The 13,370-nt window shown below is 44.8% G+C and overlaps 1 protein-coding gene across 1 annotated transcript in view; it reads right to left on the reverse strand.

Moving 5' to 3' along the window:
• WDFY1 (WD repeat and FYVE domain containing 1) overlaps positions 1–8,967 on the reverse strand; it is a 45,864-nt gene extending 36,897 nt beyond the window's left edge. The window contains exon 1 of the mRNA XM_042950303.1: positions 8,771–8,967. Coding sequence (XP_042806237.1) covers positions 8,771–8,907 — 137 coding nt within the window. The 5' untranslated portion in view covers positions 8,908–8,967. The remainder of the gene's footprint in view (positions 1–8,770) is intronic.
• Positions 8,968–13,370: the final 4,403 nt, after the last annotated feature.

Consider the following 13,370-nt stretch of genomic DNA (forward strand, 5'->3'; position numbering starts at 1 on the left):
TGCTCTTATGTCAGAGGATGATGAAAATTCGCATTTCAAAACATTACAAAAGTAAATAATTCAAAGCGAAGAGGCTTTACGTGATAAATAACAAGTAAAACAAGTAAAAAAAAAAAAAAAAAAAAAGCTTTTCAGAGAATTCCACATTTTGTGCTCCGTAACCCCTAAACAATAAGGAAACATGAAGCGTTACTTTTTTTCCTCCAAACAAATCCAGACTGTGGAAAAGTCTACATCTAATTTCAAAGCTCTCATTTAGTTCAAAGAAACACTGACTTCTGTGCTAAACAGGAGCAGTATTCTTACAAAGTCTCTCTCGATTAAGACATATTCTGTGTATTTTATTATATACTGTATTTTTACAGAATAAGCTAGAAAGAAAAAATGTTAAGAAAGTCATAAGGAAAATAATTTATAGTTTATACCATAAACTATATGTACCATAAACATATAAAATAATTTATAATTTATACCATACTATAGAAAATCCACATATAAGTGGCCCTGCACAGTTCAAAGTCATGTTGTTCTGTTCCAGGAAGGGTCAACTGTACTTGCTGTTTTAAGCCACTGAATTTTAAAGTGGTTTGTTTCATAGCAATAACCAAATGATACAATTCTACCTGTTCCACAAATAGAATACCTTTAAGAATACTGAGGATTCTGACCTTAAAAATTAAAAAAAAAAAAAAAAAAAAAAAAAGCATTTGGCATTTACTGAGTACCAAGGATTTAAATGTACTGAATAAACAAATAAGTCCACTTCAACTTTTAATTGAAATACAGGATCTTCACTTTACACAGATCTTAATCTGAATCCCAAGAAACTAAAGAAGTTACTGTAAAAGCTAAATCAAGTTATTTCTCTTAATTAAATATCAGCCAATATTGTTCATCCTATTAAGGATCATAATTCTGCATGTTCTTTTACCTTACTATAGCAGATACATGAAACGCAGACTAAAAACCACAAGTCTGGTTAAGAATGAAGTACTTATTCCAGGAAGACTTAGTCTGTGATCTTCTCCAAGATATGCCTGCCTGATGATCAGAATGGGTAAAGAGGCTCCTTTTATCACTTCTGGTCCCTTTGATTCCCTCAAAGAGTGATAAAAAGCAAGTTAAACATATAGTTTAGGAAATCAAGTCGATAAAGCCTCCTCTGCTTAAGCTGGACTAGAGGAGGAAGGCAGACAGAGTCAAAGCATGGTTTTTCCTTGTGAAAAGCACGTATCTCAAACCAGAAGGCATCTTGTGGGAGTGGTGATTAATTTCATTTTTTAACCTGAAACTCCATGAGAACGCACATCTGGATCCAATACATTTTATTTTCCAGTACGATTACCTTGAAAATCATGCCTACACTTTTGATAAATAGATTCAAAGAGCACACGAGGGCTTTGGCAAAATCACAAGGCCAAATTCTGTCTCGCTTGACACAGCAGCATTTATAAAACGAGATCTTTTTTGAAAACTCTCAAAAAACACCCTAATCATCCCCAAACAGCTAAATGAAAGCAATTCAACCATCTTTATATTATAAACTGATATACCAGCATTATTCAGTTAACCAATTAAACACAAAATACAGACGATAGCATATGTTACAAATTAAGTGCAAGGCCTGATTCTTTTAAACGCTTACAATAGCACGTTTGAGGAAATCTGATTTTCCGGTCACTCGTAAGGCTGCTGATACTATTTCATATCTTGATAAACCACCAAGCATCTCTGTTACCATCAGCAAAGGATATTTTTTCCTACTCTGACTACCTTCAGGGGCTACAGACATAACGGGTAATTCTGGTAGCCTCCATGCTTTCTATAACATGAGGATGTTAGCCTGCAAGAGGAAGAAAAGGATGTGGTCATCAATGCAATCTGCTTTTATCAAATAAAGAGCAGTTTCCTTTCAGCCAAGTCTCTTGAACTCTGCCCTCTTCATTCCTGCCACAGAAAGAAGCTTTTCTCCTTTGGTAACAAAAGGGGAAAACACTAGATTTTTATTGAATTGACCATCTAAACGGAAAGGCAGGGAAATCGGCCTCTTTTCACTGAGGCTAATTAGATTGGCTGAGAAAAATTTAAATTTCCATCTCCTTTCCCAGGGAAGGAATTCAACTGCCCACGATGATGATTCCTGATTTTGTCACAGGAGGGAGGCCCCTTGTGTGGCATCTCCCCGGGCTCCTGAGGGAAGAACGCTTCTCCAGAAGCCAGATGGCTGCTTTTCTGCTTTTCTACCTGCAGGTATTTTCTTTTTCACTTGAGGAACCATTCCTGCTGTTACCTGTTCACTATTAGCATCGAGATGATTTCTTGTGACCTCTGTGCTATCAAGAAGACTAAAAGCCATCAGAACCTCTAGGAACAGGAGCAATCCAGGCAGGATGCAGTCAATTTAGGGGCTGTGCAAAGCTTTCTTAACTTCCAAAAAAAAAAAAAAAAAAAAAGTTCAAACTCTATCCCCAGCCTAGTCTTGAAACACAAGGTTAAACTCACCCCAGAGAAGCACAGTTTGAGGAAGTAGGAAGAGTAGCCTGGTTTCCAATTCTGTTCCATGCTTTATTCCTACCAGGTCTGTTTAGTGATTCACTCATACTAACATCTGAGAGACCACGGCATGCCTGCTTTCCTTCTGTGAGTCTAGAATTTTGTCAAGTGCTACGGCCAGCCCCCCATAAAAGCAGTGGGTCTTGAGTCTCTAATGAGCTTCCTGGTAGACAGTATTTTACAGATGTGGACATAACACAGGAGCACTTCCTGTGTGACTCCCCAGGGCAAGGACTCATGGAAGGTGACTCTGAGTTCCTCTGGACTTCAACCATTCCTTTCCTTTCACCGATTCCGTTTTGTGTCCTTTGTAATAAATCACGGCCATGAGGACAACCATCTCCTAGTGAATCATCGAACCGAGGGGGTGATCTTGGGGCCCCCAAACACAGCAGGGCAAAGATTTTATGAGGAAAAACTAATGACTGACATGACTTGTAAATGACCAAATACGGAAATGATGAGAAGGCACAACTCAAAGACTGTTACAAGAACTTAGGTTTGTAAGTCACTCCGAAAATGGTATTGCTTTATTTATACAGGAAAAACTATTTTATTGAGACACACACACACACACACACACACACACACACACACACAGAGTAAGCAGATATCTTTAGCTTTTGATGAGATTAAAGTAATTAAATGGGAAATAACAGCCAACATATATATGGTGCTTTCTCTGTGCTGGGCACTGTTCAGTGTACTTTGCATACTAATTCATCTAAATCTCACAAAACCGTGAGGCAGATACTATTCCCATTTTGCAGATGAGAAAACTATGGCACAGAAAGAATAAGTAACCTGCACCAGGTCACACGGCTGGGATTCAAACTCTGGCATTCTGGATCCAGAATCTGTTCTTAACTATGCTATAAAAAGAAAATGAGCATCACAAAGAAGGGCCACTCTAACGAGAGAGGAATAAATGCTTCTTCCCTTCTCACTTCTTGCTTTTATTTTCTAACACAAATCAAAGAGTCTACTTTTAGGCACTGCATGAAAACAAAAACACAGCAGTTAACGCCCTGGTTATCTGTACAGGCTAACAACTTCCGGCTATGCCAGGTTTTCTCCTAAGCATAACACTTAAAAATCAAGTGGTTTATTCGAAATTGTTTCTGCATGAACAGTTAGTAAAGATACACTCTTTCCCTCAAACCATCTTTTCAGTCTTAGAAATGCCTAAAAGGAAATACACATATTAAGTAAACAGCTGGCATAACAATAATAAGAAAAGAAGATGCCACAAAAAATATGCTACGAGTTGGTTTTCTGTCATTGTTATCGTTTCCCAGCCTAAGCGCAACATCCTAAAATATTTCACAACACAGGAGCTCTGCCTTTGTTTGACTTAGGCCAAGCAAAATTTCTTCTCCAGGAAATCAATCGTGGCCTCCGGGCCCCTGATGCAACAATAGCATAAGCACGCTCATCCTCAAACTGTTTCCCAAAATTGAAGACCTCAGGACCACAGCCCTAACTTATTTCTAAGGTTTTATCATAAAGGTTTTTTTCTGTTTTTAATTCTATCCTCCAACTGACTCTACATTTTTGATGCAGTCCCCAGCAAAACAGTTCAAACGGCCAGTGTGTCCAGGGAATGGGTTTTCGCTGTCTCACCACATTGCAGTTCTATTCTGAAAGCAGTCTCGTCTTCTGTTTCCACTCTCAGGAAAATGACTGCTGTAGCTCAAGCCCTTCAACTTACCGCTCAGGTTATTGCTTTTATTTTTACAGTTTCCCCGACTAGAGAGACAATCATACTTTATTCACTGAGGAATTTTTCTTTGTAAAGTCCACGCATGTATCATTCTTCTGTTTTGCATGCTCAAAAACTGCCCGTTCCAAAGTGCAGGCAACTGGAAACTGAAGAGTTTAGGGTAATTACCACTGTAACAAAATCTACATGAATGCATACAAAAGAGTAGGGCCGTTTTCTGTTAACCCTTTGCGGCCCAGTAACCCCGAAGGTTTCTGCCAAAACCATGACCGGCGGGTGACCCCAGCATGATGCAATTAAGCTCGGTATCCCACACCGGTTTAATACTCTGAGCGGATTGTTCGCATTAGCTTTGTCATATACACAGTTTGGTTTCAATGGGAAATAAACTCGTGCATGTAACAAATGACTCCAGGCAAATGTATCCCAGAAACTGACATAAAAGAGGACAGACAAGGTATAAACGGTGTTCCCTCCCAGTGGGCCTACACAAGCAAGCACCGTGACCCGGAACTTGCAGAACCGGGGTTCTCAAAGTGGGGTTCCTGGGCCAGCAGCAAAAACAGCACTGGGAACGTGGAAGTGAGGCAAACTCTCGGGCCCCAGCGCAGCCTTGCTGAAGCGGAATCTCTGGGGCAGGGCCCAGCTATCTGTGTTTTAACAAGGCCTCCATTTGGTTCTGATACATGCTCAAGTTTGAGAACCACTGTCTAGAGAGAGCAGATAAGTAAGTACATTAAGCCGAAACCAGGGTATCTCAGCCACGGCACCGAGGACATCTGGAGCCGGTAATTCTTTCTGCGAGGTGCTGCCTCGTGCATTACAAGGTGTGGCGTGTCATCTCTGGCCTCTACCCACCGGATGCCAGCAATACCCTCCTACAGTCGTGACAACTGAAACGTCTCCAGATATTGCCAAATGTGCCCTGGCCGGCAAAGTCACCCCTCACTGAGAACCAGTTTTCGAAACTGTCAAAGGCCCTCCGCGGTAGGGTGCATACCCTATGTGTTCTAGGAGGCTCCCAGCAGGGCCTGGGGTAGCACCTGCAAGGGACATGCACTGCTGTTTCCCCGGCAAAACAAATGGACACTCACACGGCATGGGATAAATCGAGATTACAAACGGTCTCATCTATTCAAGTGGTAGCACCAGTGAGTTTTCGGGCCCAGTTTACAAACAGAAACCACTTTTGACTTTTAAATTTTTTTTTTTTCAACGTTTTTTATTTATGTTTGGGACAGAGAGAGACAGAGCATGAACGGGGGAGGGGCAGAGAGAGAGGGAGACACAGAATCGGAAACAGGCTCCAGGCTCCGAGCCATCAGCCCAGAGCCTGACGCGGGGCTCGAACTCACGGACCGCGAGATCGTGACCTGGCTGAAGTCGGACGCTTAACCGACTGCGCCACCCAGGCGCCCCCACTTTTGACTTTTAGAATGTACTGAATTTTGGAGCTCCTGATGAGGGAAGTGACTGTACTACCCACCTCAAGGGGAGATGTGAGGACTGGATGCCGCCGAATACATGGGTTCAATTCTGTACCAACCGAGAGAGGAACTTTTTTTTTTTTAATTTAAATTTTCGTTCAGTAACACACAGCACAACAATGGCTTCAGGAGTAGAATTCAGTGATTCATCACTCACATACAACACCCAGTGCCCATCACAAGCCCATCTAGCCCACCTCCCATCCCTCTCCCTCCATCAATCCTTGTGGTTGCTTTCCCTCTCCCCCTCCCCACCCAGAGAGAAGGAACTTTTAAAAGGTTAGCTATTGTTATTTCCAATGTACAAATTCTGATCGCGTCTCTTGCTTTGAAGTCTTTGATGGTTCCTCACTAGCTACGAACTAAGGTCAAATTCCTAACAGTGGCATACAAAGAAGGCCCTTCCAAAACGGGACACTAGGACCGTCCGGCTCTCAGTACTCTCTCCTGCCATGGCCACTCATCCCCACTTTGCTCCGGTCACCTAGAAGTGACGGTGGTTCTTTATTCCCTCCTGTTCTTTCCATCTGCCTGGAACAGGGATGTGTGTCCTCCTCCCTTCACACAGCCCACTTCTCTATCCAGTGACATCTCCCCTAGGAGACTTTCCTTGAACTCTGGCCCTCAGGGACACTCTTTCCTCTGTGTCTCCCCAACACCCTAGAAGCCGAGAGCACAGGGCATCTCTTCAACCAGTCTGTCTACTCCTTTGGAAGCAGAGATTTTGGCATTACTGGTCTCTCTACACTACAGGTCCAGCACACAGTAAGTGTCTAATAAATGCTTGTTTGATAAATAAGGGCGGTCAGTGTTCTGTTTCCTCCATATGCTGGTTTCATCGGGTCAAGGGCCATAAAAATCAATGAATCAGAAGTTAGGAGGGCAAGTGCTGTGGCTTTTGATCCCTGTTGTATTCCCCAGAGCCTGGCACTCAATAGGTACAGTATTTCTAAATATATGAATGCATGAGTGAATAAATGATTGAACAGTAAGACACCTATTTATGACAATGTAAAGACAGACCCCCACATCCAACAACAACAAAAACCCATAGCCACGTGCTTTCATAAATCTCATAAAGGCACCTGCTAAGAAACGTCCTACCTTCAAGAAAGCTCCATGGCCTGAAACACAAATTAGAAACACAAGGCTCTAACGACCTTCACCTGGTCCGGTCATCAGCAAAGGCCTTGCTGTGTCCGAGTCAAAAAAAAAAAAAAAAGAGCTGATCTAAGGCTCCCCCCAGAACATTTCAATCCCAGAGCAGCTAAGTAATCACTTTCCATAAAACATTTATTAGCACTGCTCCTGGCCAGTAATCTCAAATATTCAGCAATTTACCCAACATGCATGAGTCATGGATAAGATATTTTACTGAATAAGATAGCTAAGTTTTATGAAATGTTGTCTGCATCTAAGTTGATCATGACGCAAATATCATTCTTGTGCCCTTTGCCTTTTTTTCACATTCCCTTCGTCTCCCTGTGGCTCATATCCCCCTCTCCCATTCCCTGCCTGCCTCTGCACACCAACACCCAGGTCTTTTGCAATCACTCCCCACCTCCTCTGAGGTTGGCTACATTATACAAGCCAGGAGAGGCTATTGCCTGCTCATAATAACCAGACTCGAAAAGCAAAATACAAAGGTCAACTAGGCAACCCAGGAGGCTTCAAGTTTTCCGTGCCCAGAACAGGCCCTCAGATGTTGCTTACTTCAAAAGAAAGGACCACAAAAAGCTGTCAGCTCTAAGCAAAGAACAGTACCTTCCATTTCCAGAAAGCCTTTTGGCTTCTGGAATATCACCATTTAAGAGCACTCATTGTAGCAAGGAAACACAATTTCACTCAGCAAACATCCGTCATTTCTTCCAAATTCCTATTGTAAAGCCACAAACCTAAACTTTCAGGGTTTTAAAAACACTAAAGTTTTAAAACAAACCGTATCTCTCCAATCCAATCGCACTGCCCTGGGCAGACCAAAAAGGTAAGAGTCCTGGGTTGCATTTCTGGCTTCAGCAGTATCTCTGGGGCTTTCCTAGGGCCTCAACTTCCTCTTGGTAAAATGACAAAATCGCACCAGATCAGTGTTTCCCAAATGTGTGAAGGGCATTCTTCAATGCCAGTTGTCTTAGTACAAGAATGAGATGACTTCAGGTGCACACAGGATAACATACTCTACTCATTAGTTTAATTTTTTATGGCAGGTGATACTGGGTTTCTGCTAATAGTGGAGAACACATTTTTCTTTAAAATAAAAGCACCCAACCTTTTAAAAAATAAGTCTCTTTTAGGAAAAAAAAACAAAACTATGTAGTAAATAGAGTTCAGCGGGTCCCAGCAGCTGTGAAGCAGAAGGGAGACAGTGAGTGCTCCTGGAGGTTTGCTGAGAGAGGGGAATCCTTCGCAGCAGGACCCGCGGTCACCTGCCTCCAATACTCCTGGCTCAGAGGTTTGGAACTGACTGCGGAAGGCCAAGAAATCCCCCAGAGGTCGCGACGCTTTCGAGGGGCAAGCAAAACCCCACAAAGGAGAGGCAGGGACGGGGGTCCCGGGCTAGACAGGCGCGGTGGGGGTCACCGACGGGAGAGGCGCGACGGGAAGGGGGTACCCCTATGGAGGGGCGCGGCGGGAGGGAGTCGCCGACTGGAATGGGCACGGAGGGTCCGGGGTCCCGAGCTGGAAGGGGCGTGGACCCTGGGCTAGAATGGCGCGGTGGGGGTCACTGACTGAAGGGGCGCATTGGGACAGGGATCCTCGGTTGGAAGGGCGCTATGGGACCGCGAAAGGAGGTCCCCCGCTGGAGGGAGCGGTGAGACCGTGGTCCCGAACTAGAGGGGTGCAGTGAAGGTCCCAGACCGGAGGGGCGCGGCGAGGTCCCGGGGGCCGAGGACGCCCCCTCCCGGAGAGGGACGAGGCCGCCGACCCCACGATCCCCACACCCTGCCGCCGGCGGGAGTACGGGCCGCCCCCGTCGCGCCTCCGCCGGCGCACGACCCGCCGGCCCTACCTGTCCTCGCTGGCCGTGATGACGCCGTCCTCCTTGGGGATGAGAAGCGCGGCCGTGACGGCGTCCTGGTGCCCCTCGATCTTGCTCAGCAGCACCGGGCGGCTGCTCTGCGGCCTGGAGTGGATTTCGGCCGCCATGTTCGCACGACGGCGGCGGCGGCAGCGGCCTCCCGGGCGGGAAGCCCATCAGCTGACGGCCGGGCGGGCGGGGACGCGCCGGTTCCGCTCGGGCTCCCGGGGCCGCGTGGGCGCCGCGCCGCCGTAAGCTCCCGAGTGCTGCCGCCCGCGCCCGTATTGCCTGGGGAAGCCGCGCAGCCGAAAACTCCGAAGCCGGGAGAGAGCCCCGGAGGCCGTCTCCCAACAAGTGGGGAAGTGACAAAGGTTGAAAGGTAAAGGCATTCACCCAGGAGTGGATTGAGCCGTTGGAGGGGACGAGGAACTGTCCCCCAAACCAGAGCCTTCTGGAAATAATGATACTACGTCGTGCTTCTTCTTAGAAGCCATTGTTTGGAAGATTTCGAAGATGTGGCAAGCGTGAAAAAATACAGTGCCATTTTTAGAATCCTCGAAAGACAGTCGGTGACACTCATTGAGTGGTGACTCTATACCAGGCACTATCCCCATTTCCTGACACGGATTATCTTATTTAGTGCTGAAAACAACTTTAAGAGATGGAGAGATAGAGCTCTTGTGTTCTCTTTGTAGCCGTGAGAAAACTGGACCACGAAGAAGTTAAATCACTTGCTTTAGGGGCGCACGGCTATTAGAAAGAGAAAACTCCAGGAGATGGCGTGGTGCTGTGATCCAGATGTCAGTGCTGCCGGGAGCTGGCCCAGCGCTGACAGCTGCTTCCTGCGGAACATAAACACCAAACAATGCCACTCCATAATCATATATAAACACAGCCAAAACATGAAATTGTCCAAACCACACAAATGAACAAACATCCCTCTATGCTGGCTAACAAGAGTGACTCCTGTTTCTTTACCAGTTAGTTCCAGCTTTAGCCTCTGCCTAGTCTTCCTTCCTCTAGACAAGATTTAGTAAAAGCTCCAATCATAGAATTACCCCTATTTCCTGACAGAATCCAGTCCAGTCCAGAGGATAGCCCTTCTTCCTTAAGTCCTCCCTAAAATTACCGAACACAAACCTAAATCCTACAGTAAGTTCTATCACTAAGGCCGCATAATTCCCACGATATGCCTTCTCCTGCCAGTTAGCAACCAACCCAACGTGATCAAGTACAGGTGCGTTCCTGGTGGCTTTTGGCTAGAGCACATCAAGAGCTGCTAAGTTACAGTCATGATGGGGACCCAGAAAATCATTGACTCCCGAGACCTCCCCTCTCCAACCCACACTCCCCCCCATATTATTCTGACCCATGAACTGCAGACTTGCACTAGAGATGTACCGTACCCATGGCTATCCAGCACTTCCAATGTGGCTAGTCCAGACTGAGTTATGGTATGAGTTCAAAATACACACCGAATTTTAAAGACTTAGTACAAAACAAAACAAAATAAGGGATTTCATTAATAAATTTTATGTTGATTACATGTTGAAATGATAAAATTTAGATACATTCAGTTAGATATTTAAAAAGTTAATGTCACTATATTTAATACAGCTAATAGATTTTAAATCACATATGTGCTTCACCTGGTATTTCTATTGGACTGCGCTATACGAGTACTTTCTTACATGAAGTTAATAACATTTATTCATGGATTTATTTATTCAACAAACATGCATTGTATACCTACTAAGCACCATATTCTGACAAGATTAATAAGACATGGTTCTTGCAAGGCTTTTACAGTGTGATGACTAGACTGAACAACTTTTTTCAAACAACAAACATTTATTGAGTGCGTGCTATGACCCAGACACCAGTCTAAATGTAGCTGTGCTCCAAAGACACAAAGGTTGCTCTACCATTAGGACTTAGATTCCAATGAAAGAACCGGATGATAAACAACAGAAATAACTAGATGACATAGTATATCAGAAGATGTTAAGGGCTGTGAAAAAAATAAAACTGAACAGTGATAGGGGTGATAGAGGGTATGGCAATTTTAAACAGGATGGCATGGAACGTTCCAAGATATGTTGCATAGATCCACCTTCATAGAAGGAAGGCGGACCACAGATGCTCTCTAGCTTTCAGCTCCTTCAGGGTTTGCCTCAGCTGCAGAGAGCCACCGAGGCTTGACCATGCCCTTCACGGGGCAGCCCGAATTCTGTAACTAAATGAGAGAGGAGTATAGAGGGCTGGCTATTTCAGTCCAGTGTGGGACACACTGATAGGCAGAACTTGCTCCAGAGCTCTCTCATGGGTTGGATGAGAATTTGTTAGGCCTGTATTGCAGCCGACTTCTACCTAATCCTGTTACATCCGCCTCTCTTCATAGATGTGGATTCCTAATAAATATCCCGCACACCAATCTCTGTCTCAGTGTCTGCTTCCAGAGAATGCAACCCAAGGGAAGGCCTCACGGAGGGGGTGATGTTTGAGCCAAGAAGGAGAACAGGGAGTAAAACAGGCAGAAGTGTGGAAGAAGTCCTCTCCTGCAAAAGGGCACAGCAAGTGCTAAGGCCCTGAGGTGAGAGCATGCCTGGGAATTTCTAGGGCCGGCAAGGCAGCCAGTGTGGCTGGAGCAGAGTGAGTGAGGGGTACAGAGAGATGAGGAAGAAGGGCCACCGGACAGATAATGTCGCCCCTGGAGGCCATGGTCAGGAGTTTGGCTTTTACTTTAAGTGAGATGGGACGCCAGTGGAGGATTTTGAGTGCAGAAAACTACCTTGATCTGCCTTCAGTCTTAAAAGGCAAGGGTGTGAGTCGGGAAGCTAATCAAATAAGGCAGTCGAGAGACAGTGATGGCTTAGAACAGAGTGCAGGCGGTGAGAAGACAATAGAGTCTAGACATTTCTGGAAGGTGGAACCAATGAACTTTGTTGGATATGGGGTATGAAAGAAAGAGGAATCAGGAATGACACCGGGGTGTGTGGGATGACAAACTGAAGAAATTGAGTTGCCTTTTACCAATCTGGGGAAGATGTTTGGGCAAGAAAATGGGGAGTTCAGTTTTGGACGTATGAAGCTTGACATGTCCATTTGGAGTTGTTAGGAAACGATTATGTGCAGGAGTTTTGAATATACACAACTGGGTAGCAGAGAAGTCTGGACTGAACACATAACTTTGGGATTTGAAGGGACATAAATGAAGTGCATCAGGCAGCCCTGGGTGGGGTCTGTTTTCTGAGCCTGGGTCCTAGAACCAAGTAGTCCCATTAGCATATGTTTATTGAATAAACGAATCCATGAATGAATTTTAAAAACTGCTTAATACCTCAACTTCGTGAGTTAGTGGGAAAAGCTTCTTGAGACCCTACATTTTTCCTTTGTATATTACGTTCTCATTGTTGTATTTACTGAGAAACTCTCAAAGACCCGTCCTATTAACATAACATTATTTGCTCCAACTAGATTACTAGATTATTTCTCCCAGTAAATGGACTGTTACAGAAATAATAGTTCCTGTGGTTTCTTTTAACCCATGTATTTGACTAATGTTCAGTGAATTTTGTTCACATGCAGTGTAAATTATTGAAACACAAAGACCAATCATGATTTTCTCTCATCCCTTCTGAGAGAATTTGCTTCACCCAAAAATCCATCAGCTTGTCTTATGATACGTGCCAACCTCCATTTCCTCTCTCCCTCCCCAAGGAGAACGCTTTTATAGGCTATGATGAACCATTCAGACTTTCCCTCTTGAAAGGTTAAGAGACCCCAAACTGAGTTGTATGATCTGCCAAAGAAAAACAAGAGCTAGACAATAAAGACAGATTTTACTCAGGAACTATTGCAATAAGGGAAAAGAGACCTGTATATAGAATTCAGCTCAATTCCAAATACAGCATGGACCAGTGGGAATTTATACCCGGGGGGCTAGGAAGTGTCCATGAACATTAAACTAAGTGGAAACATCAAGGGTAAAGGCGAGGCTGGGTGGGGGAGGATTCTTGACAGGATTCTTCTGAAGGCAGGCCAGGGTGATCAGGTATAACGTGGGGATAGTGGCAGGTGATGAATTTGATTAGCTATCAAGGGTGATCAAGATAGTGAATGTGTGGAATTCTTCCTGAACTGACTCCGGATTCTTGCTGAAAGTGGGCTATGCAGGCCTAACGAAGACAATGAAGCCTAAGGTTGAAGCCTAGTTGAGAAGAGGGCTTAGGGGATCCTGACTATAGTTTGGTCAAGGGGAGAATCCTTATCACAGCCTAATATTAGGGATTCTTGAGTTAAGTAGTGGCATGCCTGGGTCTGTGTTTCAGGGAGATGAATGAAGGTGAAGAAAGGAAGGTGCAAGGCCTGGCAAGGAGATAAGGATAGCCATCAGGTAGCTGCTGTGGAAATAAACTGAAAAAGGACTTGGCTCCTGGACAAAAGAGGGTGTTTGTGGAAATAGAAATAACTGAAAACATCGGAGCCCAATCTGGGTTACTGGGGGGGGGGGGGGGGGGGGCAAGGGAGGGAGACACTGATGCCATTAACAAATAGAGAGACCACAGAAAGAGGTGCCTGCCCTTTGGGG

This window comes from Panthera leo, chromosome C1, assembly GCF_018350215.1.
Source record: "Panthera leo isolate Ple1 chromosome C1, P.leo_Ple1_pat1.1, whole genome shotgun sequence".
In the NCBI taxonomy this organism is placed as follows: domain Eukaryota; kingdom Metazoa; phylum Chordata; class Mammalia; order Carnivora; family Felidae; genus Panthera; species Panthera leo.